This window comes from Panthera onca, chromosome B1 (assembly GCF_046562875.1).
Source record: "Panthera onca isolate mPanOnc1 chromosome B1, mPanOnc1 haplotype 2, whole genome shotgun sequence".
NCBI classification, from domain to species: domain Eukaryota; kingdom Metazoa; phylum Chordata; class Mammalia; order Carnivora; family Felidae; genus Panthera; species Panthera onca.
The window spans coordinates 60,638,400-60,664,226 of record NC_138342.1 but is presented as its reverse complement, the minus strand read 5'-3'; the positions used below and the strand labels follow the sequence as shown (position 1 = coordinate 60,664,226).

Genomic DNA, 25,827 nt, shown 5'->3' with positions numbered 1-25,827 from the left:
TGCATTTAATCTGTAGATTGCTTTGGGTAGTACGGATATTTTGACAATATTTGCTCTTCCAATCCACAAACAGGGAATATCTTTCCATTTGTTTGTGTCTTCAGTTTTTTCATCAATATTTTATAGTTTTCAGAGTACAGGTCTTTCAACTCTTTGGTTAAGTTTATTCCTAGGTTTTTCAATCCTATTTGGTGCAATTGTGAATGGGCTTATTTTCTTAATTTCTCTTTTTGTTACTTCATTATTATAGTATATAGAAATACAGTGGAATTCTGTATATTGATTTTGTATCCTGTAAACTTACCGATTCATTGATCAGTTCTAGTAGTTTTTTGGTGGAGTCTTTAGGGTTTTTTATATATAGTATCATGTCATCTGCAAATAGTGAAAGTTTAGCTTCTTCCTTACAAATTTGGAGGCCTTTTATTCCTTTTTCTTATCTGATTGCCTGGTTACCAGGTTATCTGGCTAGGAATTCTTGTACTATGTTGAATAAAAGTGGTGAGAACAGACATCCTTGTCTTATTACTGATCTTAGGGGTAAGGCTCTCCATTTTTTACCATTGAGTATAATGTTAGCTGTGGATTTTTCACAGATGGCCTTTATTATGTTGAGGTGCATTCCCTCTAATCCTACTTTGTTGAGAGTTTTTAATCATGAACAGATGTTGTACTTTGTCAAATGCTTTTTCTGTATCTATTGAAATGATCATATGGTTTTTATCCTTTCTCTTATTGATGTGATGTATCACATGATTGATTTTTGAATATTGAACCACCCTTGGATCTCAGGAATAAATACCACTTGACTGTGGTGAATGATTTTTTAAAATATATTGTTGGGTTCAATTTGCTAATATTTTGCTGAGAATTTTTGCATCTATGTTCATCAGAGATATTGGCCTCACATTCTCTTTTTTTTGTAGTGTCTTTGTCTGGTTTGGTATTAGGGTAACCCTGGCCTTAGAGAATAAATTTGCAAGTTTTCCTTTTCTATTTTTTTTTTAAGAATAGTTTGAGAATAGGTATTAATTCTTCTTTAAATGTTTGATGTAAAATTCACCTGTGAGGCCATCTGGTTCTGGACTTTTATTTGTTGGGAGTTTTTTGATTATTGATTCAATTCCATTGTTGGAAATTGGTCTATTCCTACCTGATTCAGTTTTGTGAGGTATCTTTCTAGGTATTTATCCATTTCTTCTAGGTTGTCAAATTTGTTGGCATATGATTTTTCATAATATTCTCTTACAATTCTATTTTTGTGATGTTAGTTGTTATTTCTCTTTCATTTCTGATTTTGTTTATTTGAGTCCTCTCTCTCTCTCTCTCTCTCTCTCTCTCGGATGATCTGACTAAAGTTTTATCAATTTTGTTGATCTTTTAAATTAACCAGCTCCTGGTTTCATTCATCTGTTCTCTCATATTTTTTTTTAGTTTTTATTTTGTCTATTTCTGCTTTAATCTTCATTATTTCCTACCTTCTGGTTTTGGGTTTTGTTTGTTCTTCTTTTTTTTTTATTATTATTATTATTTTTTTTAATATATGAAATTTACTGTCAAATTGGTTTCCATACAACACCCAGTGCTCATCCCAAAAGGTGCCCTCCTCAATACCCATCACCCACCCTGCCCTCCCTCCCACCCCCCATCAACCCTCAGTTTGTTCTCAGTTTTCAACAGTCTCTTATGCTTTGGCTCTCTCCCACTCTAACCTCTTTTTTTTTTTTTTTCCTTCCCCTCCCCCATGGGTTTCTGTTATGTTTCTCAGGATCCACATAAGAGTGAAACCATATGGTATCTGTCTTTCTCTGTATGGCTTATTTCACTTAGCATCACACTCTCCAGTTCCATCCATGTTGCTACAAAAGGCCATATTTCATTTTTTCTCATTGCCACGTAGTATTCCATTGTGTATATAAACCACAATTTCTTTATCCATTCATCAGTTGATGGACATTTAGGCTCTTTCCATAATTTGGCTATTGTTGAGAGTGCCGCTATAAACATTGGGGTACAGGTGCCCCTATGCATCAGTACTCCTGTATCCCTTGGATAAATTCCTAGCAGTGCTATTGCTGGGTCATAGGGTAGGTCTATTTTTAATTTTCTGAGGAACCTCCACACTGCTTTCCAGAGTGGCTGCACCAATTTGCATTCCCACCAACAGTGCAAGAGGGTTCCTGTTTCTCCACATCCTCTCCAGCATCTATAGTCTCCTGATTTCTTCATTTTGGCCACTCTGACTGGCGTGAGGTGGTATCTGAGTGTGGTTTTGATTTGTATTTCCCTGATAAGGAGCGACGTTGAACATCTTTTCAGGTGCCTGTTGGCCATCCGGATGTCTTCTTTAGAGAAGTGTCTATTCATGTTTTCTGCCCATTTCTTCACTGGGTTATTTGTTTTTCGGGTGTGGAGTTTGATGAGCTCTTTATAGATTTTGGATACTAGCCCTTTGTCCAATGTGTCATTTGCAAATATCTTTTCCCATTCTGTTGGTTGCCTTTTAGTTTTGTTGGTTGTTTCCTTTGCTGTGTAGAAGCTTTTTATCTTCATAAGGTCCCAGTAATTCACTTTTGCTTTTAATTCCCTTGCCTTTGGGGATGTGCCGAGTAAAAGATTGCTACGGCTGAGGTCAGAGAGGTCTTTTCCTGCTTTCTCCTCTAAGGTTTTGATGGTTTCCTGTCTCACATTCAGGTCCTTTATCCATTTTGAGTTTATTTTTGTGAATGGTGTGAGAAAGTGGTCTAGTTTCAACCTTCTGCATGTTGCTGTCCAGTTCTCCCAGCACCATTTGTTAAAGAGACTGTCTTTTTTCCATTGGATGTTCTTTCCTGCTTTGTCAAAGATGAGTTGGCCATACGTTTGTGGGTCTAGTTCTGGGGTTTCTATTCTATTCCATTGGTCTATGTGTCTGTTTTTATGCCAATACCATGCTGTCTTGATGATGACAGCTTTGTAGTAGAGGCTAAAGTCTGGGATTGTGGTGCCTCCTGCTTTGGTCTTCTTCTTCAAAATTACTTTGGCTATTCGGGGCCTTTTGTGGTTCCATATGAATTTTAGGATTGCTTGTTCTAGTTTCGAGAAGAATGCTGGTGCAATTTTGATTGGGATTGCATTGAATGTGTAGATAGCTTTGGGTAGTATTGACATTTTGACAATATTTATTCTTCCAATCCATGAGCAGGGAATGTCTTTCCATTTCTTTATATCTTCTTCAATTACCTGCATAAGCTTTCTATAGTTTTCAGCATACAGATCTTTTACATCTTTGGTTAGATTTATTCCTAGGTATTTTATGCTTCTTGGTGCAATTGTGAATGGGATCAGTTTCTTCATTTGTCTTTCTGTTGCTTCATTGTTAGTGTATAAGAATGCAACTGATTTGTGCACATTGATTTTGTATCCTGCAACTTTGCTGAATTCATGTATCAGTTCTAGCAGACTTTTGGTGGAGTCTATCGGATTTTCCATGTATAATATCATGTCATCTGCAAAAAGCGAAAGCTTGACTTCATCTTTGCCAATTTTGATGCCTTTGATTTCCTTTTGTTGTCTGATTGCTGATGCTAGAACTTCCAGCACTATATTAAACAACAGCGGTGACAGTGGGCATCCCTGTCGTGTTCCTGATCTCAGGGAAAAAGCTCTCAGTTTTTCCCCGTTGAGGATGATGTTAGCTGTGGGCTTTTCATAAATGGCCTTTATGATGTTTAAGTATGTTCCTTCTATCCCGACTTTCTCCAGGGTTTTTATTAAGAAAGGGTGCTGGATTTTGTCAAAGGCCTTTTCTGCATCGATTGACAGGATCATATGGTTCTTCTCTTTTTTTTTGTTAATGTGATGTATCACGTTGATCGATTTGCGAATGTTGAACCAGCCCTGCATCCCAGGAATGAATCCCACTTGATCATGGTGAATAATTCTTTTTATATGCTGTTGAATTCGATTTGCTAGTATCTTATTAAGAATTTTTGCATCCATATTCATCAGGGATATTGGCCTGTAGTTCTCTTTTTTTACTGGGTCTCTGTCTGGTTTAGGAATCAAAGTAATACTGGCTTCATAGAATGAGTCTGGAAGTTTTCCTTCCCTTTCTATTTCTTGGAATAGCTTGAGAAGGATAGGTATGATCTCTGCTTTAAACGTCTGGTAGAACTCCCCTGGGAAGCCATCTGGTCCTGGACTCTTATTTGTTGGGAGATTTTTGATAACCGATTCAATTTCTTCGCTGGTTATGGGTCTGTTCAAGCTTTCTATTTCCTCCTGATTGAGTTTTGGAAGAGTGTGGGTGTTTAGAAATTTGTCCATTTCTTCCAGGTTGTCCAATTTGCTGGCATATAATTTTTCATAGTATTCCCTGATAATTGTTTGTATCTCTGAGGGATTGGTTGTAATAATTCCATTTTCATTCATGATTTTATCTATTTGGGTCATCTCCCTTTTCTTTTTGAGAAGCCTGGCTAGAGGTTTGTCAATTTTGTTTATTTTTTCAAAAAACCAACTCTTGGTTTCGTTGATCTGCTCTACAGTTTTTTTAGATTCTATATTGTGTATTTCTGCTCTGATCTTTATTATTTCTCTTCTTCTGCTGGTTTTAGGGTGTCTTTGCTGTTCTGCTTCTATTTCCTTTAGGTGTGCTGTTAGATTTTGTATTTGGGATTTTTCTTGTTCTTGAGATAGGCCTGGATTGCAATGTATTTTCCTCTCAGGACTGCCTTCGCTGCATCCCAAAGCGTTTGGATTGTTGTATTTTCATTTTCGTTTGTTTCCATATATATTTTAATTTCTTCTCTAATTGCCTGGTTGACCCACTCATTCGTTAGTAGGGTGTTCTTTAACCTCCATGCTTTTGGAGGTTTTCCAGACTTTTTCCTGTGGTTGATTTCAAGCTTCATAGCATTGTGGTCTGAAAGTATGCATGGTATAATTTCAATTCTTGTAAACTTATGAAGGGCTGTTTTGTGACCCAGTATATGATCTATCTTGGAGAATGTTCCATGTGCACTCGAGAAGAAAGTATATTCTGTTGCTTTGGGATGCAGAGTTCTAAATATATCTGTCAAGTCCATCTGATCCAATGTATCATTCAGGGCGCTTGTTTCTTTATTGACTGTGTGTCTAGATGATCTATCCATTTCTGTAAGTGGGGTGTTAAAGTCCCCTGCAATGACCACATTCTTATCAATGAGGTTGCTTATGTTTATGAGTAATTGTTTTATATATCTGGGGGCTCGGGTATTTGGCGCATAGACATTTATAATAGTTAGCTCTTCCTGGTGGATAGACCCTGTGATTATTATATAATGCCCTTCTTCATCTCTTGTTACAGCCTTTAATTTAAAGTCTAGTTTGTCTGATATAAGTATGGCTACTCCAGCTTTCTTTTGGCTTCCAGGAGCATGATAGATAGTTCTCCATCCCCTCACTCTCAATCTAAAGGTGTCCTCAGATCTAAAATGAGTCTCTTGTAGACAGCAAATACATGGGTCTTGTTTTTTTATCCATTCTGATACCCTATGTCTTTTAGTTGGCGCATTTAATCCATTTACATTCAGTGTTATTATAGAAAGATATGGGTTTAGAGTCATTGTGATGTCTGTATGTTTTATGCTTGTAGTGATGTCTCTGGTACTTTGTCTCACAGGATCCCCCTTAGGATCTCTTGTAGGGCTGGTTTCGTGGTGACAAATTCCTTCAGTTTTTGTTTGTTTGGGAAGACCTTTATCTCTCCTTCTATTCTAAATGACAGACTTGCTGGATAAAGGATTCTCAGCTGCATATTTTTTCTGTTTAGCACACTGTAGATATCGTGCCAAGCCTTTCTGGCCTGCCAAGTTTCAAAGGAGAGATCAGTCACGAGTCTTATAGGTCTCCCTTTATATGTGAGGGCACGTTTATCCCTTGCTGCTTTCAGAATTTTCTCTTTATCCTTGTATTTTGCCAGTTTCACTATGATATGTCGTGCAGAAGATCGATTCAAGTTACGTCTGAAGGGAGTTCTCTGTGCCTCTTGGATTTCAATGCCTTTTTCCTTCCCCAGTTCAGGGAAGTTCTCAGCTATAATTTGTTCAAGTACCCCTTCAGCACCTTTCCCTCTCTCTTCCTCCTCTGGGATACCAATTATGCGTATATTATTTTTTTTTAGTGTATCACTTAGTTCTCTAATTTTCCCCTCATACTCCTGGATTTTTTTATCTCTCTTTCTTTCAGCTTCCTCTTTCTCCATAACTTTATCTTCTAGTTCACCTATTCTCTCCTCTGCCTCTTCAAGCCGAGCCATCGTGGTTTCCATTTTGTTTTGCATTTCGTTTAAAGCGTTTTTCAACTCCTCGTGACTGTTCCTTAGTCCCTCGATCTTTGTGGCAAGAGATTCTCTGCTGTCCTGTATACTGTTTTCAAGCCCAGCGATTAATTTTATGACTATTATTCTAAATTCACTTTCTGTTATATTATTTAAATCCTTTTTGATCAGTTCATTAGCTGTTGTTATTTCCTGGAGATTCTTCTGAGGGGAATTCTTCCGTTTGGTCATTTTGGAGAGTCCCTGGCATGGTGAGGACCTGCAGGGCACTTCCCCTGTGCTGTGGTGTATAACTGGAGTTAGTGGGCGGGGCCGCAGTCCAACCCGATGTCTGCCCCCAGCCCACTGCTGGGGCCACAGTCAGACTGGTGTGTGCCTTCTCTTCCCCTCTCCTAGGGGCGGGATTCACTGTGGGGTGGCGTGTCCCGTCTGGGCTACTTGCACACTGCCAGGCTTGTGTTGCTGGGGATCTGGCGTATTAGCTGGGGTGGGTAGGCAAGGTGCACGGGGGGTGGAGGGGCAGGCTTAGCTCGTTTCTCCTTAGGTGATCCACTTCAGGAGGAGCCCTGTGGCAGCGGGAGGGAGTCAGATCCGCTGCCGGAGGTTTGGCTCCGCAGAAGCACAGAGTTGGGTGTTTGCGCGGAGAGAGCAAGTTCCCTGGCAGGAACTGGTTCCCTTTGGGATTTTGGCTGGGGGATGGGCGGGGGAGATGGCGCTGGCGCCTTTGTTCCCCGCCAAGCTGAGCTCTGCCGTCCGGGGGCTCAGCAGCTCTCCCTCCCTTTGTCCTCCAGCCTTCCCGCTTTCCGAGCAGAGCTGTTAACTTATGACCTCCCAGACGCTAAGTCGCGCTTGCTGTCGGAACACAGTCTGTCCGGCCCCTCCGCTTTTGCCAGCCAGACTCGGGGGCTCTGCTTGGCCGGCGAGCCGCCCCTCCGCCCCGGCTCCCTCCCGCCAGTCCGTGGAGCGCGCACCGCCTCGCCGCCCTTCCTACCCTCTTCCGTGGGCCTCTAGTCTGCGCTTGACTCCGGAGACTCCCTTCTGCTAATCCTCTGGCGGTTTTCTGGGTTCTTTAGGCAGGTGTAGGTGGAATCTAAGTGATCGGCAGGACGCGCTGTGAGCCCCGCGTCCTCCTACGCCGCCATCTTCCGGAACCCCCTTGTTTGTTCTTCTTTATCTAGCTCCTTTAGGTGTAAGATTAGGTTGTTCATTTGAGATTTTTCTTGCTTCTCGATGTAGGCCTGTATTGCTATAAACTTCCCTTTTAGGACCACTTTTGCAATTTTGGACCATTGTGTTTTCATTTTCACTTGTCTCCATGTATTTCTTGATTTCCTCTTTGATTTCCTGGTTGACCCATTCATTGTTTAGTAGCATGTTAGTTTACTTCCATGTATTTGTGCTCTTTCCAGATTTTTTCTTGTGGTTGATTTCTAGTTTCATAGTGTTGTGGTCAGAAAAGATGCATGGTGAAAAAAAAAAGATGGATGGTGTAACTTTGATTGCTTTGAATTTGTTGAGACTTGTTTTGTGGCCTAACATGTGATCTATTCTGGCGAATGTTCCATGTGTACCTGAGAAGACTGTGTATTCTGTTGTTTTAGGTTGGAATGTTCTGAGTATATCTGTTAGATTCATCTGCTCCAATGTGTCATTTAAAGCTACTGTTTCTTTATTGGTATTCTGTCTGGATGATCTATCCATTGATGTAAGTGAGGTGTTAAAAGTCCCCTGCTATTATTGTATTACTATCAATTACTTCCTTTTTGTTTATTATTAGCTGTTTTATGTATTTGGGTGCTTTCCTGTTCAGTGCATAAATGTTTATAATTAAATTTATTTATTTTGGTGGGGAGAGGGGCAACGAGAATCCCAAGCAGCCTTTGTGTTATCAGCACTGAGCCTGACATGGGGCTCAATCTCATGAACCAAGAGATCATGACCTGAGCTGAAATCAAGAGTTGGATGCTTAACTGACTGAGCCACCCAGGGGCCCTACAATTGTTATATCTTCTTGTTGGATTGTTCCCTTTATTATTATATAGTGTCCTTATTTGTCTCATTACAGTATTTGTTTTAAAGTCTATTTTGTCAGATAAAATATTGTTACCCCAGCTTTTTTTCTACTGCCGTTAATATGATAAATGCTTTTCCATCCCTTCACTTTCAATCTGCATGTGTCTTTAGGTCTGAAATGAGTCTTTTGTAGGCAGCATATAGATGGGTCTTGCTTTTTTATCCATTCCATCACCCTATGTCTTTTGGAGAATTTAGTCCATGTACATTCAAAATAATTATTGATAAATATGTACTTCTTGCCATTTTCTTACTTTTCCTATGATTATTTTTGTAGTTCTTCTCTGTTGCTTTCTTCTCTTGCTCTTTTTTTCTCATGGTTTGCTGGCTTTCTTTAGTGATATACTCAGATTATTTTCTCTTTATTTTGCATATCTGTTACTGGTTTTTGGTTGGTAGTTATCATTAGGTTTGTATATAACATCTTAGGCATATAGTAGTCTATATTAAGTTGATAGTCACTTATATTTGAACCCATTATCACTCTCTCCCCACCACATTTTAGGTATATGGTATCATACTTTACATCCTTTTATTTTGTGAGTCCCTTGACTGATTTTTATAAATACACTTAATTTTATTACTTTTGTGTTTCCCGCTTTTCTTATTCCTGCTTATGGTCTTTTCTTTCCACTGAAAGAGTCCCCTTTAACATTTCTTGTAGGACTGGTTTAGTGGTCATGAATTCCTTTAATTTTCCATTGTCTGGAAAACTCTTTATCTCTCCTTCTATTCTGGAGGATAGCCTTGCTGGATAGTCTCGTAGGCTGCAGGCTTTTTCCTGCCGAAGAATCAGCTGGTAGCTTCATAGGGTTTCCCTTGTATGTAACTGTTTTCTTTTCTCTTGCTGCTTTAAAAATTCTCTTTATCATTATTTTTTGCCATTTTAATTACTATGTGTCTTGGTACAGACCTCCTTGGGTTGATTTTGCTGGGGACTTTCTTTGCCTGCTGGATCTGGATTTCTGTTTTCTTCCTCAGATTTGGGAAGTTTTCAGCTATTATTTCTTCAAATAAATTTTCTGCCCCATTTTTTCTCTCTTCTTCTTCTGGGATCCCTATAATGTGAATATTGTTACACTTGATGGTATTCTTGAGTTCCCTAAGTCTATATTAATCTTTTATTATTATTATTTTTTCTCTTTTCTGTTCAGCCTCATTACTTTCCATTACTCTGTGCTCCAGGTTGCTGGTTTGTTCTTCTGTTTCCTCTATTATACTATTTATTCCCTCTAATGTATTTTTAATTTCAGTTATTAAATTCTTCATCTCAGATTGATTCTTTTTTATGTTTTCTATCTCTTTGTAAAGGTCTCACTGAGGTCCTCCACTCTTTACAAGTCCAGTGAGTATTTTTATGACCACTAATTTAAATTCTCCATCAGGCACATTACTTACCTGTGTTCCACTTAGCTCTTTTGCTGTGATTTTGTCCTGTTATTTCATTTGGTACATATTTATGTCTCCTCATTTTGTTTAACTCTCTGTGTCTGTTCCTATGTATTAGGAATGTCCACTCCATAAGGGCAGAATTTTAAAGTGATTGTGTGAAACAGTGAATGCATGCAAAAATATTGGAAAGTTCAGATATCAGCAAGGGCAACAATCTTACAAGAGCTTATGAAATTGTTCAGAAAGCATCTTTCTCAGGCAATACCGAGTCCAACCAATGTAGGATTGGTTCAGTGACATATGTCACCATTTTCAACCAAACCTTCAAGTCTAGGAGTTGAGGTAAGTCTTTATGTGAGCTACTGTTAGACAAGAAGAAAAACCTTGGTGGTGACATCGCTATCAGCAGTGGCCTAAATGGAAGAGCTTGACCTCAAATACCACCCTCAGTTAAAAATGAGATCCCTTTAGTATTACAAATATGCAGCACAGTTGCTGTAGTAGCCAATAAGTGATAATTCTTATACTATAATATCAAACTTTAAAAACATGACTACTAGTTTTTTTAATAACAGAAAAAATAATTTAAAGAATTTTTTGGAGAGAAAGAGAGCACAAGTGGGGGAGAGGGTCAGAGGGAGAGAGAGCATCTTATTTTTTTCAATTTTATTTTTTATATTTACATCCAAATTAGTTAGCATATAGTGCAACAATGATTTCAGGGGTAGATTTCTTAATGCCCCTTACCCATTTAGCCCATCCACCTTCCCACAACCTCTCCCCCTCTCTCCTAACCCTCTGTTTGTTCTCCGTATTTAAGAGGCTCTTATGTTTTGTCCCCCTCCCTGCTTTTATATTATTTTTGCTTGCCTTCCCTTATGCTCATCTGTTCTGTGTCTTAAAGTCCTCATATGAGTGAAGTCATATGATATTTGTCTTTCTCTGACTGACTAATTTCGCTTAGCATAATACCCTCTAGTTCCATCCACGTAGTTGCAAATGGCAAGATTTCATTCTTTTTGGTTGCTGAGTAATACTCCATTGTATATATATATACCGCATTTTCTTTATCCATTCATCCATTGATGGACATTTGGGCTCTTTCCATACTTTGACTATTGTTGGTAGTGCTACTATAAACATGGGGGTGCATGTGTCCCTTTGAAACAGCATACCTGTATCCCTTGGATAAATACCTAGTAGTGCAATTGCTGGGTCGTAGGGTAGTTCTATTTTTAGTTTTTTGAGGAACCTCCATGCTGTTTTCCAGAGTGGCTGCACCAGCTTGCATTCCCACCAACAATGCAAAAGATATCCTCTTTCTCTGCATCCTCGCTAACATCTGTTGTTGCCTGAGTTCTTAATGTTAGCCATTCTGACAGGTGTAACGTGGTATCTCATTGTGGTTTTGATTTGTATTTCCCTGATAATGAGTGATGTTGAGCATTTTTTCAGGTGTCGGTTGGCCATCTGGATGTCTTCTTTGGAGAAGTGTCTATTCATATCTTTTGCCCATTTCTTCACTGGATTGTTTGTTTTTTGAGTGTTGAGTTTGATCAGTTCTTTATAGATTTTGGATACTAACTCTTTATCTGATATGTCGTTTGCAAGTATCTTCTCCCATTCTTTCCGTTGCCTTTTAGTTTTGCTGATTGTTTCCTTTGCTGTGCAGAAGATCCCAATAGTTCATTTTTGCTTTCTTTCCCTTGCCTCTGGAAACATGTTGAGTAAGAAGTTGCTGCGGCCAAGATAAAAGAGGTTTTTGCCTGCTTTCTCCTCGAGGATTTTGATGGCTTCCTATCTTAAATTGAGGTCTTTCATCCATTTTGAGTTTATTTTTGTGTATGGTGTAAGAAAGTGGTCCAGGTTCATTCTTCTGCATGTCGCTGTCCAGTTTTCCCAGCACCACTTGCTGAAGAGACTGTCTTTATTCCATTGGATCTTCTTTCCTGTTTTGTCAAAGATTAGTTGGCCATACATTTGTGGGTCCATTTCTGGGTTCTCTGTTCTGTTCCATTGGTTTGAATGTCTGTTTTTGTGCCACTACCATACTGTCTTGATGATTACAGCTTTGTAGTATGTAGCTTGAAGTCTGGGATTGTGATGCATCCTGCTTTGGTTTTCTTTTTCAAGATTGCTTTGGCTATGTGGGCTCTTTTCTGGTTCCATTCAAATTTTAGGATTATTTGTTCTAGCTCTGAGAAGAATGCTGGTGTTATTTTGATAGCATTGAGTATGTATATTGCTTTTGGTAGTATCAATATTTTAATATTTGTTCTTCCTCTCCAGGAGCATGGAATCTTTTTCCATTTTTTTGTGTCTTCTTCAATTTCTTTCATAAGCTTTCTATAGTTTTCAATGTATAGATTTTTCACCTCTTTGGTTAGATTTATTCCTAGGTATTTTGTGGGTTTTGGTGCAATTGTAAATGGGATTGATTCCTTGATTTCTCTTTCTGTTGCTTCAAGGAGAGAGAATCTTAAGCAGTCTCCATACTCAACACAAAGCCTGATGTGGAACTCACTCCCATGACCCTGGGATCATGACCTGAGCAGAAATCAAGAGTTGGACACTCAACTGACTGAGCCACCAAGGAGCCCTAGGAAAAATACTTTTTGAGATGGTTTCATATTTACTGTTTAGCCCATGAGTTCATTTTATGTTGTTTTTAGTGGAATATTAATTCTAATAGATAAAAATTATGATGGTTTGGGCTGAGACAGTGATAATGAAGAGAGTGAGAAATGAATAGATTCTGAATACATTTAAAATACTAGAACTGAGAATATTTGTTGGTAATTGGGTGTGGGATGTGACAGAAAGAGGGAGTCCTGGATGACGAAGTTTTCTGGCTCAAGCAATTGGTTGTTGAATAGAATTGCCATATCCTGAGAAAAAGAAGACTGCCAAGAGATATTTTGGATTGAGAGTGCAAAATGATAGATGCAACAGTTGGTTCTAACACATTAAGTTCAAGACTTTTAACTGCCTTCTCAGCATCTCTGCTTGACTGTCTTGATGTCTCCAATCCACATGTCCCAAATGGAATTATTCATCTTCTCCTTAAACTCGCCTTCCTGATGTCTTCCCCATATCAGTTAATGGCAACTTCATCTTTCCAGCTCAGACCACGAACTTTAAAGTTAACCCTGAGTTTTCCTCCCTCTCCCTCTCTCTGGTAACCCTCTCCCTTTCTGTCTCCCTCCCTCCCTCCCTTTTTTCCTTCCCTCCTTCCTTCTACATATCCAGTCTGTCAGAAATCTTGTGGTCTTTACATTTAGAATTAAATCCATAATTTGGTCAATTCTCACCATCTTAGTTGCCAGAACCCTGCTTCCTAGCCACCATCATCCCTCTCCAGAATGTTACAGAGGACTCCTAATTGGTTTCCTTGCTTTACCTTCCTCCTCTACAGCCTATTTTCACCATGGCCATTAGAATTACATTAAACCACAAATCAACCAGATCACTTTTTCACCTCTCTTGGGTCTTTGTTCAGATGTCATCTTCTCAAGGAGGTCTCTCTTGACTGTCCTGTGCAAAAAGCAAACTTGCACACATACTCTTACCTGCCACACACCCCATCCTCCTTACTCTGTTCTAGTTTTACTATTGTGGTAGCACTTTTCTTCTTTTTAGTTAACATAGTTTGGAATTTATTTTAACATATTTTAAATGCATTCTGTGTCTCCTTCCACCAAACTGTAGTATAAGTCCCAAAGACAAGGATTTTTGTCTATTTGTTCATTGAGGTATTCCAGGTACTTGGAACAGTGCCTGGCACACAGTAGGTGTTCTGTAAATACTGACTATTGAACACTGGGGCCTGACTCTCCCCAAACAGTAATTTCTTTAATCAGGGTGACACTAAGACACATGAGCAGTCCAGGCTATTAATTTGGTTCCCCTTCAAATGGACATTTTTAAGAAAATTTATTGTGTGTTTAGAAGGGAGGCTGAGTTCTTCAGGGCTGTATGTGGGAAGGACAAAACACAGGAATGGGGCTCAAACTTTCCTTTCTTATCCCAGGCAATTCAGCTCTGGCCGTGGATGTATCCAGAACAATTCAGAAACAAAGCTCTGGAGTTCCACTCACCTTCCCTAGCACACATCTTTCACTCCAGCATACCCTCTGGGGATCTCACTGTGCCTACTCCAAGGGATGGGTTTTGTTTGCCATATCCAGTATCCTCCCTAAGAGGCCATGTGGCAGGTGGAGACTTTTCCATTTCGGACTATTCTCTGGGGAGTTTTAATGCCCCTTAGAAGTTGGTGATCTAGGCAGCCAGCCACGTTTCTGAACTTAGTCACAGATTTGCACTTTCAGGATAGCCGGTTTAGTCCCATCACTTGAAAAGCCCTCATTTGCTTTCCCCAAACATCCTGCCTGGGAGACCTCCTGCTTGTCTCTCTGTAGGTCTCAGCAGAAAATAACAATAGCTGTGAGAGGTGTCACTGTGTTGGAGAAGGAAAGGCACTCCCTACAACCTAGGTTTTTCTCAATGGCAGAACGTTCTTGTCAGTTTATCTCATCTGTTTGGGAATATATATTCTCATTTCTCCTCTCCTGCAGGTGCTCCAGCTGGGAGCCCCTTTTAAACTATTTTACTCATGATCAAATCTACTTTACATCTTCAATAACTTGTGGCTTCTAGAAAGGTTTGAGGTAGAATCCAATGTTAACTAGAGTGATTTCTGTATTAGTTCTTTTTCCTTGTAAAAATGGGGCGTTGTTGGGAGCCTGGGTGGCTCAGTCGGTTAAGCTTGCGACTTCGGCTCAGGTCATGATCTCATGGTTCATGAGTTCGAGCCCCATGTCAGTCTCTGTGCTGAAGCTCAGAGCCTGGAGCCTCCTTCAGATTCTGTGTCTCCCTCTCTCTCTGACCCTGTTCATGCTCTGTCTCTCTCTCCCTCAAAAATAAATAAATATTAAAACAATTTTAAAAAGGGGGGCATTGTGAATAAAATTAATATTTGAAGAGTGAAATGGGTTTCATGATAGGCAGGTGACACATTTTCTCTGTAAAAAGAGGGTGAAACCTTCTTTCCTATAGCTTAGAATTATTTTGAAGCTCACATGAGATGAAATAACAAATGGGTTTAATGATAATCTTTTCCATTTTGTAGTGGAGATTCTCTACTGGTCTGGAAGGAAATCAGTACAGGGAATAGAAATATTTATTCTAAACAGGACTTCAGGAGGAAAAGGGGAATGGTTTTAATGCCTTTGTTCCTGAGGAAACTAATTGCCCCACTTTGTTTCTTTTCATTGAGGGTGAAAGGAGGGTGGGAGATAGGGGATATGTAGGAGATAGGAGTGGGAGGGGGTCGCTTGGATACCATGGGAAAAGGACAGCCAGAGCACTGAGGTCCCCATGGAGACCCTGCTGACCCTGTTGTACCACCTCCTGCCACCTGCCCACCCCTGCTCCTACCTCAGGCTCAGAAAGAGGGAGACTGGTAGGGGAGACCAAGAAGGGAAACTCACAGTCTTCAGGAGTCTGAAAATCGTGTTATCAGAAGGAGAAAAGAGATTCCTAACTCCTATTTTTCTTCCTCCCTCACCTCTCATAGATCTCCAACCTCCCTCATTTCCCACCAACCTTCTACCCTGTATGGCTTTTACTAGTCCTTTTTTACTCATGAATCTTTAGTCACACACACACAAATGAAAGTAGTAAAAGCTTGGGGCTGGTTAAAATGTCTCCAGATACTTGTCTTTCAAGGGGTGCCCTCCAGGGAAAATTCCAGTAAACTCCTGTTACTATCACTATTTTTCTGTGAATAATCACCCACCTTCAATCATCAACTTCTTTTTTGAATCCACATTTCACTGGTTCTGGCTTCTAACTGTTAATTTGGGTTGTCAACCCCTGTGAATTATGAGAGGGGCATCATATGCCCTTTTGAACAAATTCTTTTATTTTACTTTATTTTTTTAGGTTTATTTACCTATTTTGAGAGGCTCTGACAGCACAGAGCCTGATGTGGGGCTCAAACTCACAAACCGTGAGACCATGACCCGAGCCAAAACCAAGAGTGAGACGCTTAACCGACTGAGCCACCCACACGCCCCAACTTATGAACAAATTCTAATCAGCGCAGTTCATTGCTCGCTCTTTCTTTTCCTTCCTTCCTTCCTTCCTTCTGACACTGTGGAGTTTAAGAATCTTATCCTTAAGGGTTCACTTAGAGGACAGAGTCTAGAAAACCCTGTTTAGGCGGGAATTGTAGTTCTCCCATGAAGAGAACCTGACAGGAAGCCAGGGAATGAGTCAGGGGAGAGAGAAGAGGAAAATAAATTTTGTCTTTAGAATCATTAGAAGTAAGGTTTATGATATGGGAAGGTGTGTGTGTGTGTGTGTGTGTGTGTGTGTGTGTGTGTGTGTGTTTGAAATGAATTATCCCCCTGGACTTAAGAAGGTATAAGATCACAAAAAATAAAGACAGGAGACCCCTTCCTCTACTCATGTAGGGCAGGTAGCTGTGAGAAGGCCACAGGAGGAACAGGGAAACTTTCTGGAACTCCACCTGGGCTGCTTTGGGAAAACAAACACCGTGTATCTTTTTTTTTTTCTTGTATGTTTCTTTTCCTTGTTTCATGGTAAGAGGCAGTGCGCTTGTGTTATTTCTACTCCCCTAACTTGGTAGGTCTTCCTCAAAAGAGCTGAAGATGTACCAAACCTGAGATTTGGCTTTGAAAAGTTATTACCCATTTTCTTCTATGTTTTACTTGAATTGAGATAATCAGCTTGTGTCTCCTTCTACCCAAAATGAATCACGAGGGTTTCTTTCTGACTTTAGACCCAATGGACAGAAAATTAAACTTCCTAATTCACCCCAAGTACAAAGCAATTAAGAGCTAAAAAGGGATTAGAGTTTTGAAAATCACAGGAGCCCAATCTGACTCTTGCTCTTAGCTAAAAACATTTGAAAAAGCCCTTTCATCCTGAAAGCAGTTTTAGGAACGTTTTTCTTCAGGTTAATTGGATGTCTTACTGTCTCTTTTCTTCTAGGGATTCTCCTTAGAGCATGGTTTACAGTATTTGCAAAGGGTTTTTGTCACCAATTTTGGTATTTTTAAAGGTACTATGGTGTAGACTTCTGTCACCTCCCTGTTTTCTCTTGTTATACTGAGACATTAAGGGAGGAAGTGATTGCATTAAAGGGAAGAGACTAGATTTGCTGTTCTGAGACCTCTGTGTAATCTGTACCTAGACCTGAAATCAGCCGTTGGGCTGATTTCTAAAGGAATGAGAGTATGAAATGGTAACAGTTCAAAAAAATGGGTTTCTGGTTTCCAGTCCAGCATCCACCATGCAAGGATCTTAGAAATGGTTACTCCAATCTTTATAACAACAAAAAAATGTGGAACTAAAAATTAACAACCCTTCTTAGATCCCCACGGAGAATTTTGGTCACAGGGCAGACTTCTGCCCCCAAATTAGAGAGGCATACAGATGCATATAGAGAATCACAATTAACCAGAGAAGTACCCACAAATAGAAATCTCTACATGAACCAATACCAGGGTAGAAAATTGAAAGTATAATTAGTGAATTCCTGGAGGCTCAGTATGGACAAATTTGAGAGTTAAAACTCCAGATCTAGGCTTAGGGGCTCCCCATACTTTTGTGAGTTTTACCTCTAGGACCTCAAACACATTCTCACAGTCAAGATAGGAGAAATTCCTTATACTTCAGTAGGAGGAATAACCATTTTGAAATATGCTTAGAGCATTCTGTTCTTAACAAGGCCTGCATCAAGAGAAACTATTTCACCAGATTAGGGAAGGGAAATAGCAAATTCCAGCCCTTTTGTAACCTTGCTGTCTCACCATGGGGAGAAAAAAAAAAACAAAACTGAGAAATATTTGTGAAGGTCCCAGCCTAAGGGGACAGGCTCACTAAGAAGAAGTCTAAGACCTAATCATAGGATTATATAATGCTTTCTCTTCTCCACCCCCCCCCCAATCATACTTTACTACATTTCAATAAGACAGAATAATAATGTATAATAATGGAATTTCAATGGAATGACCTACACATCTCAGATATTATTTAAGAGGAAATCTCTAAGGAAATCTAAAGACAACAGGGGCTTACAGAAACAAAGATACCAGAGGAAATTTTAGCCTCTGAAACTTACAGCTTCAGAAAACATTAATTCTTAGCCAGATAAACAAAACATCACATGGAAGGCCTATTTACTGTGATTCCTTTTACTTAGTACATCATGTCTAGTTTGCAACAAAAGGTTACAAGGCATACTAACAGACGAAAAGCCAAAACAACACAGAGTTTGAAGAGACAGAGTAAGCATCAGGATCAGTCTCAGGTATGGCAGAAATTTTAGAATGATCAGATCTAGAATTTAAGACAACTATGATTAATATGCTAAGGACTCTAAGTGGACAACGTGCAAGAACAGATGGGTAATAATAATGTCTAGGACTTTTAGTGGTATTAGAGGAAGGGATAGGGAAAAGTATGTGTGTTCCATCTTTGAAGTGGAAAACTTAACTGTAACTTAAAAAAAAGTATTTGATTTCTCTTCATTGTCAATTTCCTCTGAATTTCTATGTATTTATTTCTATTTCTTTCTTGAATTTTAAAGACTTTCCTCAGAGATATGATCCCTGGCTGCCTATTCTTTTTAAGATCGAGTACTATAAAACTTGAAGTTATGTCAGGGAGAGGGGTGGGACCAGCCACTCACTGCAAGGTTATTGGGCAAGGATATAGCCATTCTTGGAGAGATGATGTACATGTATTGAATGCCCACATATATAAGGTCTTTTCTATTAGGATTATCCTTTTTTTTTTTTTCCAGAGAGTCATCCTCAAATATACTGCTTGGGGCTAAACCTGTCAATGTAGTAACCTGACGAAGGAAGAGAACTGAATATTCTGTATTCAGACTTCACTTAATCTGTCTGTTTTTTAGTATAGCTACTCACCCTGTTCTGGGTTATGCTATAGTTCCCATGTCTAGTGCAGGGTGAAGGTAGGGGACTCTTTTCTGATCACTGATAATCAGACCACATAGGTCACAGGTGGGACATCCATTGTTCCTGTCTACACAGTGTTGGGAGACAATTCCCTACTAATCATGGTTTTTGAATTCTACTGTCTTGTGAACAGACGAATTAACAGCTTTTTTAATGGATGATCTTTTCAAGGATGTTTATATAGCAAGCGGCTTTGGAAGACAGAGATGGGATCTCTTCCCAAAGCAGAGAGATTTGTTTGCTGCACACTATAATAAAGGAAATGTCATCTTCCAGGACAAAGGTTGGGCAGGTTTTCTTGAAGTCTCTTTAACATATGGGGGCTTCCTAAAATTGAGAATCCTCAGCTGTGATGCAACCCCCCTGCATGTGCAGCATTCGCTCATGCTGTTTTGTGTAGTCCCTGTAGGACTTGAGGGACAAGGTAAAAACAATGAACATGAAGATCATGCTGCCTGCTGTACTGGGAGTAGTAACATCATTTGCCTCTGACCCAGGAGACTCTTGTTTTCTGCTAGCATGAGTGGAACTGCGAACATTTAACTTGTAAGTTTTTACAAGTAGATTAAAATCTCAGGTGCTCAATTCTGTGATTTTCCAGTGTGACAATACCATGTTTGCGACTCAGGAATCTTTATGAGCTTGCTTCTGAGTTTGTCTTCTTCTATACCTCATACAGTTGTTCTAAATTCTGGTCTTACTGCTAGAAGACTGGTTTGGATGCTGCTACTCTGGGACCCACAGTCTATTTTCCTTCTTTAGCTTGGGAATATCTCTTGTAAATATGGAGAGAAATCCTCCTCCTTTCATGGTTCTTCAAGTTTCCCCTTCTGCTTCCATAAATTCCCATATCGTAAAGATTTAGCTTTTGCAAAACAAAAGCCAGAATGCCTTCCAGTACTTTTCAGCTTCCAACCCTACCACTCACCTCTTCTGAGACAAAGAGCAACCTCTCTGATGTCTGACAAGTATAAAACAAGAAGGGAAAATACAGGGAGAAAAAGACTCACATGAATTACTATCTGAAAATGTTATTCAGACACATTTATTCTGTGTTTGACAAGTGTCTCCCGCTCTCACTGAACAGTCTTTATCACATGGCCAGAATCCAAGGAACCCACCCACCCTCCTGCCAACTTTTACATAGGGGTTTAGTAATTCTATAATAATTTTTTAAAAAGTCTGTATAAGGAAAGAAACAAGAACAGTGATGAGCACTTTGCCACCCTTCCAGATTTCCACAGCCACTTCTTTCCTGCTTTATTCCCATTAATGTTTGTTCTAAGGGATATAAATTCTCTAGAGGCCCACACAGGGCCCAAGCTTGATAGATCCTGGAAAAGTTAGAGCCATCAGGTCTCTTCCAAGAAGAATAGAGTCCTCTGAGAATAAGACAAAGCTAGGAGCAGGAAGCAGGTGAAGGGCACTGGTTTTCTTTCTTTCTTTTTTTTTTTTTTTTGGAAAACAAAAAATGGAATGAGGAATGGATGATACAGCGATGTTTAGGTTTATTTGGCAGACTGAGGAGAGGAACTATGGTTACATGATCCACTGAATTTGAGCAGTGTGGAACTAGGAAGGTTAAAGAGAGAAGAATTACCCATCTTTCATCTGCCCCTTGGGGAAGGGACCTTTCGCCCCAATCCAGGAAGAAAATGGCAGTAGGGAGGTCATGCCTATAAGTCAGATAGAGCTGGAAAAACAAGTGTGTAAATGAGAGTTGGGAGGAGGATGTTAAAGGGCTTATAATTATGTTACTTTTATGTCTCCCAACTGGTCCTGTGACTTCCTTTAAGAAATTATCCTGTTTGACATTAGGCTTTAAAAATAAGCTAATGTTTTACCTATTATACTTCAAATGGAGACATTCAGTAAATTCACCAAATTTAGATATGTAGTGAAGAATTTTTTGGTCTATGTTTTGAGAAAAGTTATTATTTCAGTATTTTGACAGTTAAACATTAATGCATCCTGAGCTGTTTTACCTGAGTCTCAATTTCTAGATTATCCTGTGGCTATTGGAAGATCATTTTCCCTTGGGGACACTGCATATGGAACGATCAGATTTCACTACCTTTACATATATCAGCCTCTGACCTCCAACCTGTGGGCAGAAAATTGGTTTCCTTAATTGAGCTTGCCTGCAGAGAAAGGAAAGGGCTAATACTGGTATATGATTAAGAAGGTGAAAGGAAAATTCTTCATGAGTCTAATCTAAATGCCTCCTTTTGACTAAAACGTTTGATTATTTCTCATATTTTTGATAGATTATGGGAATATTTTCCAAGTTTGGTTGATGTCTAGTTAGTCTTTTCTCAGTGTGGGTTATTGAAAGGAAAGGTGGAATTAAAAATCATAATTTGATTTTGGTTCTTGTCATTAATGTAACTCTTCCTAGTGGTCCCAGGCTTCTTGCTTCCTATCCTTCCTCTCTGGGTGTTGAGTCTCCTGCTTTGTCCAGGTCCATGTTTCCTACCTCTGTTGTAGCATAATTCTTATGCATTTTTATGGCAACAAAATATATCCCTTCACACTGTCCTAACTAGTCCTACTCCTCACTAGGAATACAGAAAGGAAGAATGGAAGCAGGTAATTGGGGAAGAAAAATCCTGTTTTGCCTCTCTAGAATATCTGGATTTTATATTTCCTCCTGAGTCCTATCCAGACAACCTAATGGAGAACCAAGTGCTGGCAGGCAGGAGAGGCTGTGGCAGGGGCAGACACAAGAGAAAAGAGATTTAATTCTTAGGGGCTGTATTAGTCCACTAGGGCTATCATAGCAAAATGCTATAGACTGGGAGGCTTAATGGAAATTTATTTTTTCACAGTTCTGGAGGTTGGAAGTCCAAGATCAAGGTGTCAGCAGGGTTGATTTCATTCTGAGGCCTCTCTCCTTGGCTTGTAGATGGCTGTCTTCTTCCTTTGTCTTCATATGGTCCTTTCTCAGTGTGCCCATGTTTTCTCTTTCTGTGTCCTAATCTTTCTTCTTATAAGGACATCAGTTATATTAGATTAGGACTCTCCATGTGACCTCAATTTTATCTTGATTAACCTATTTAAAGGCTTTTTCTCTAAATATAGTCATATTTCAAGGTACTGGGAGTTAAGACTTCAATATGTAATTTCGGAGGAATACAATTCAGTGTATAAAGGGGGCTGAGGATGGGGGTTGGGGAAGGATACAGAGCTGGGAAAGTCATGCAACTTCCTTTGGTGGTTGGTTGAAGGATAGAAATTCACCTGTCTGGGGCCTGGGATGTTTATAACCTTAAGTTTTATAGTCTCAGCCCTTCTACCAGTACAATTTAAGAGCTTGGGGTTACACATGTACTACATATACCTTAAAAATACTTGTGAAAGAAAGGTGAGAAGGAGTAAATATATAGCCATCAGAATGGTATCTCCTTAGAAGGAAAAGGACTGAGCTGATAGATCAGGTAGGATGATTTGGGGCGAATTTTTTTCTTAAGTTGCTAAAAAGATATATATCTTTTTCTCTACTGTCCTTTAAAATAGAGATTACTGAAAAGCACAATGACTTATATCTTGGAGGTGAGAATTAATATTTAAATAGTTTTAAAGCAGTGGTTCTTTCTACCTCTAGAGATTCTCATTTAATTTCCCTGGGAATCTGTGCTACTAGTATTTTAAAAAATCTCCCCTGCTATACTAATGTGTAACTAGAGTGGAGGACCAATAAAAAATAGCCTCTTTGATTCTCTACTTTCATCTCAGACAGCAGCACAAAAACTTCTAGAATCTGGAACGGGAGAAAATCCGTCCCCTAGAGCTTCAACGAAGAGGAGACCCATGCATACCCCCAGAGAGAGTCTATGTTTTCTTTTTTCTTTTTTTGTGATATACCCAAGACCCACCTTGGACTCAAGGGACACAAATTTGGTCTTCTTCAGGTTGGTTGAGCAAAAAGTGAAGGTAGGAATAATTGGGATTTATAAACATAAAACATGTTTTTTTGTTGTTGTTGTTCTTATTAAAAATGTAAAATGTCCCCTTTCCCACTTAGTACAGGTTTACAGACATGTTTCTGAGGGCATTTTGCTCATCCCTTGGAAGTGGACATTCCCTCCTATTCCATGTTTCCAGTTGTCTGAAGGAGGGATGAGTGTCAGCGCCCCACATCTGTGGCGAAGGAAGATGAGAAGAAGCTCTTGCTCTCCAAATAGCATCCCTGTTTCTAGGTGGGATGCATATTATATACTCTCCTCCCAAGGTCTGTACAGAAGCTGGAGATGTCCTGGGCCACCTGGATGCATGGAGACATTGGAGAAAACAGATCCATGAGGTCAGTGGAGTTTGTGACCAGAGAAGAAAGGGAGATGGGAGAATTTTGTTTGGAAAAGAACAGACTTGATTTTGCCAGAGGACTGCATGACTTCTTCTCTGATAGCAGCACATGAACCTTTAGTTTTAAGAGCTAGCAGGGTTTGGGTGCCTTCCGTGGGGAAGTGAGCCAGGACTACAGCCCTAAATCTAAGACAAAGGACATGTTGCAATCAGATATCAATTCTGAAGGAATATAACATTTTTTGTTCTTATAATAAGAATTCAGATATTCATTGATAGTTGTAGTGAGTGGGATGGGACAAAAGACACCTGATGTTTTCCTTCATCTCTTCTCTAGAATAGGAACTTTCTTAAATGCAGAGAGCCAAATAAGCTGTTGTTTGGATTGTTTTCTTTTGCTTTTAAAAGTTATTTTACTTTTGCACCCATTTTCTATCTTCTCTAATGTTTTTCAAGACTGATATGTCCTTTAACACGTGTTTATTTTGAAAAGGTGGTTGTTTATAATTCTGGAAATAAATTTGAACTTTGGAATTAAAATATCTGGTGTGTTGATCCTGACATATCCCTGATGACCTACACTTGAGGCTCTGCAGAGTTCGTCACAGCACAGTGTGGAGCAGGAGAAACCCCTGCATTCAGCAAAGGAGGGAGTTTTGCACAGGGGGCCCCTGTCCATGATGTTTCCCCTCTGGAGGTACAGAGAATTAGAGAATTAGGATCCTGAAGAGAGTTTGAGTGTGAAATGGTGATTGCATGTATGCAACTTCAAAATCTGTAAGAATCTAGCTCCCATTCAAAATGTGGGATGTTTCCCAGGTAAATGTGTTGCTTGTTTTGGGTTTGAAGTTATCCCCTATTCCTGGTATCTCTGCCTGAAGTGTTCTTAGGGCTCAGGTTACCCAGTAGGGCTTGGATGGTAGTATTTCCCCCTTTCAGGGATTGGCCCAGAGATTTTTTCCTCCAAGTTTATGGGTAGGGAAAATGCAATGAAACTGTGCTGATGCTGCCTGTCCCCTTAATCTACAAAAGTAATTAATCTATTTTTTATGTGGTCATTTTGACAAATTTGTCATAACCTATGGGGCATTTTAATTTAAGCTAAAGCCAAACCATTAAGTTTTTAGACATTTTTCACCCCACCACTCTAACCTATCCAAACCCTAGAACTTTGTCCTTTACTTCATACTATTCTATCACTTCCATGGGTTATTATGAAGAAATGTCTGTATATAGTACTGGTTAATTGAAAAAAAAGAACTGTTTTGGGGCACCTGTGTGGCTCAGTTGGTTAAGCATCCAACTTTTGATTTCGGCTCAGGTCATGATTTCAGGATTGTGAGATCAAGCCCTGCATTGGGCTCCATGCTGAGCTTGGAGCCTGTTTGAGATTCTCTCTCTCCTTCTCTCTCTGCCCACTCTCTCACTCTCTCAAACAAAACAAAACAAAACAAAGAAACAAAACAAAACAAAAACCCCAAAACTGTTTTATTATTTTGGCTTGGTTAGTTGGGTAGTGCCCAGATGTCTGCATTAAATGTCTTGTTTCCATCCTTGCTACAAACTTAAGTCCCCAGGGTTTGTGCAGGGATGCCACCTTGCCTTCCCTAAGGACTGTCACCAGAGTTGGAGTCTGTCTGAGATGGTTGGCGACAACTGGATCAACTGAGCTGGTCCCAGAGCTCTGAGAGCAGAGAAATGTCAGGAGCAAGAAGTAGATAACAGAAATCTGGATTTTGGAGAGACCCAAGTATGGCATTCATCAGTGATGATGTGGGAGAGTGGAGTGATGGTAAGAGGAGTTTGGACCATTCTTTTCTCCCTCCTCATCATTCCTATGAATTTTGGTGGAAATGATTCATAATACAGGGAAGAAAGCATCTCTTCTTTCCTCCTTGGAGAATCACTTCTGACCTTGGATAGGAAAGGGACCACAGGAAATAGATTATTCATAGATTGCATTTATGTTCTGGATCTGTGTTTGAAAGATATGCCCAGATTGTAAATCTTCCCTTGCTGTTTCTGGGAAGAATCAGGGAAAAAATGGTGGAAGGGGATCTCCCTTTGCTCCAACTGGTAGAAGCTCCTAGAAAGATAGAAGCTAGGACACTGAGTATGACATTTTGATCTCAAAAATTTAGGGCTTGGTTGTTTTTAAATCTTGTTTTGCTTTTCAAATTAGGACAATAAATGAATAAAGACAGATAAGCAAAAGTGCCTTTGGTTTTCACTGGGAAGAAATTTGTTATTTCAAATGTTAATAATGAAAACTCTAAGTTAACTCTCCTTATATATTTGTCCTGATTCTCCTGTTTCCAGAGTTTCAGAATAAAGAGTTTAGCCTTGAACCCTTCACCACTCGCTATGGAAGAGAATCCTCCCTCAGGGACATCATTCCTGAGGGAAGGAAAATGAGTGACAGACAAAAGCTTCTGAACCCAGATGTAAATCCCATCTGTGACATATCCAAGCCTAACCCCTGACCCTTGGACAGAAAAATGGGCTTTTATTAGAGCCCACACACAGAATAATGAAAAGACTAATGTAAATTCAAGATTAGTGAAAGAAAGTAAAAATTTAGGAGGAGCCAACCCAAGTTTTTCCCATTGCCCAAGACTTTTGAAATGAACTTTTCCTTATCTTGAAGAGTAGAAGGAGTGTAATACCTTGCCTTTATAAATCACAGGTAGGAATTATAAAACAGTAATTTGTAATCAGTACTTAACCTCAATATATTTGTCTGCA

The 25,827-nt window shown here is 39.5% G+C and overlaps 1 protein-coding gene across 1 annotated transcript in view; it reads left to right on the top strand.

Moving 5' to 3' along the window:
- LOC144616045 (uncharacterized) overlaps nucleotides 1-22,704 on the top strand; it is a 147,923-nt gene extending 125,219 nt beyond the window's left edge. The window contains exon 3 of the mRNA XM_078445125.2: nucleotides 22,513-22,704. Within this exon, the coding sequence (XP_078301251.2) occupies nucleotides 22,513-22,565 (53 nt within the window). The 3' untranslated portion in view covers nucleotides 22,566-22,704. The remainder of the gene's footprint in view (nucleotides 1-22,512) is intronic.
- The last annotated feature ends 3,123 nt before the right edge of the window (nucleotides 22,705-25,827 follow it).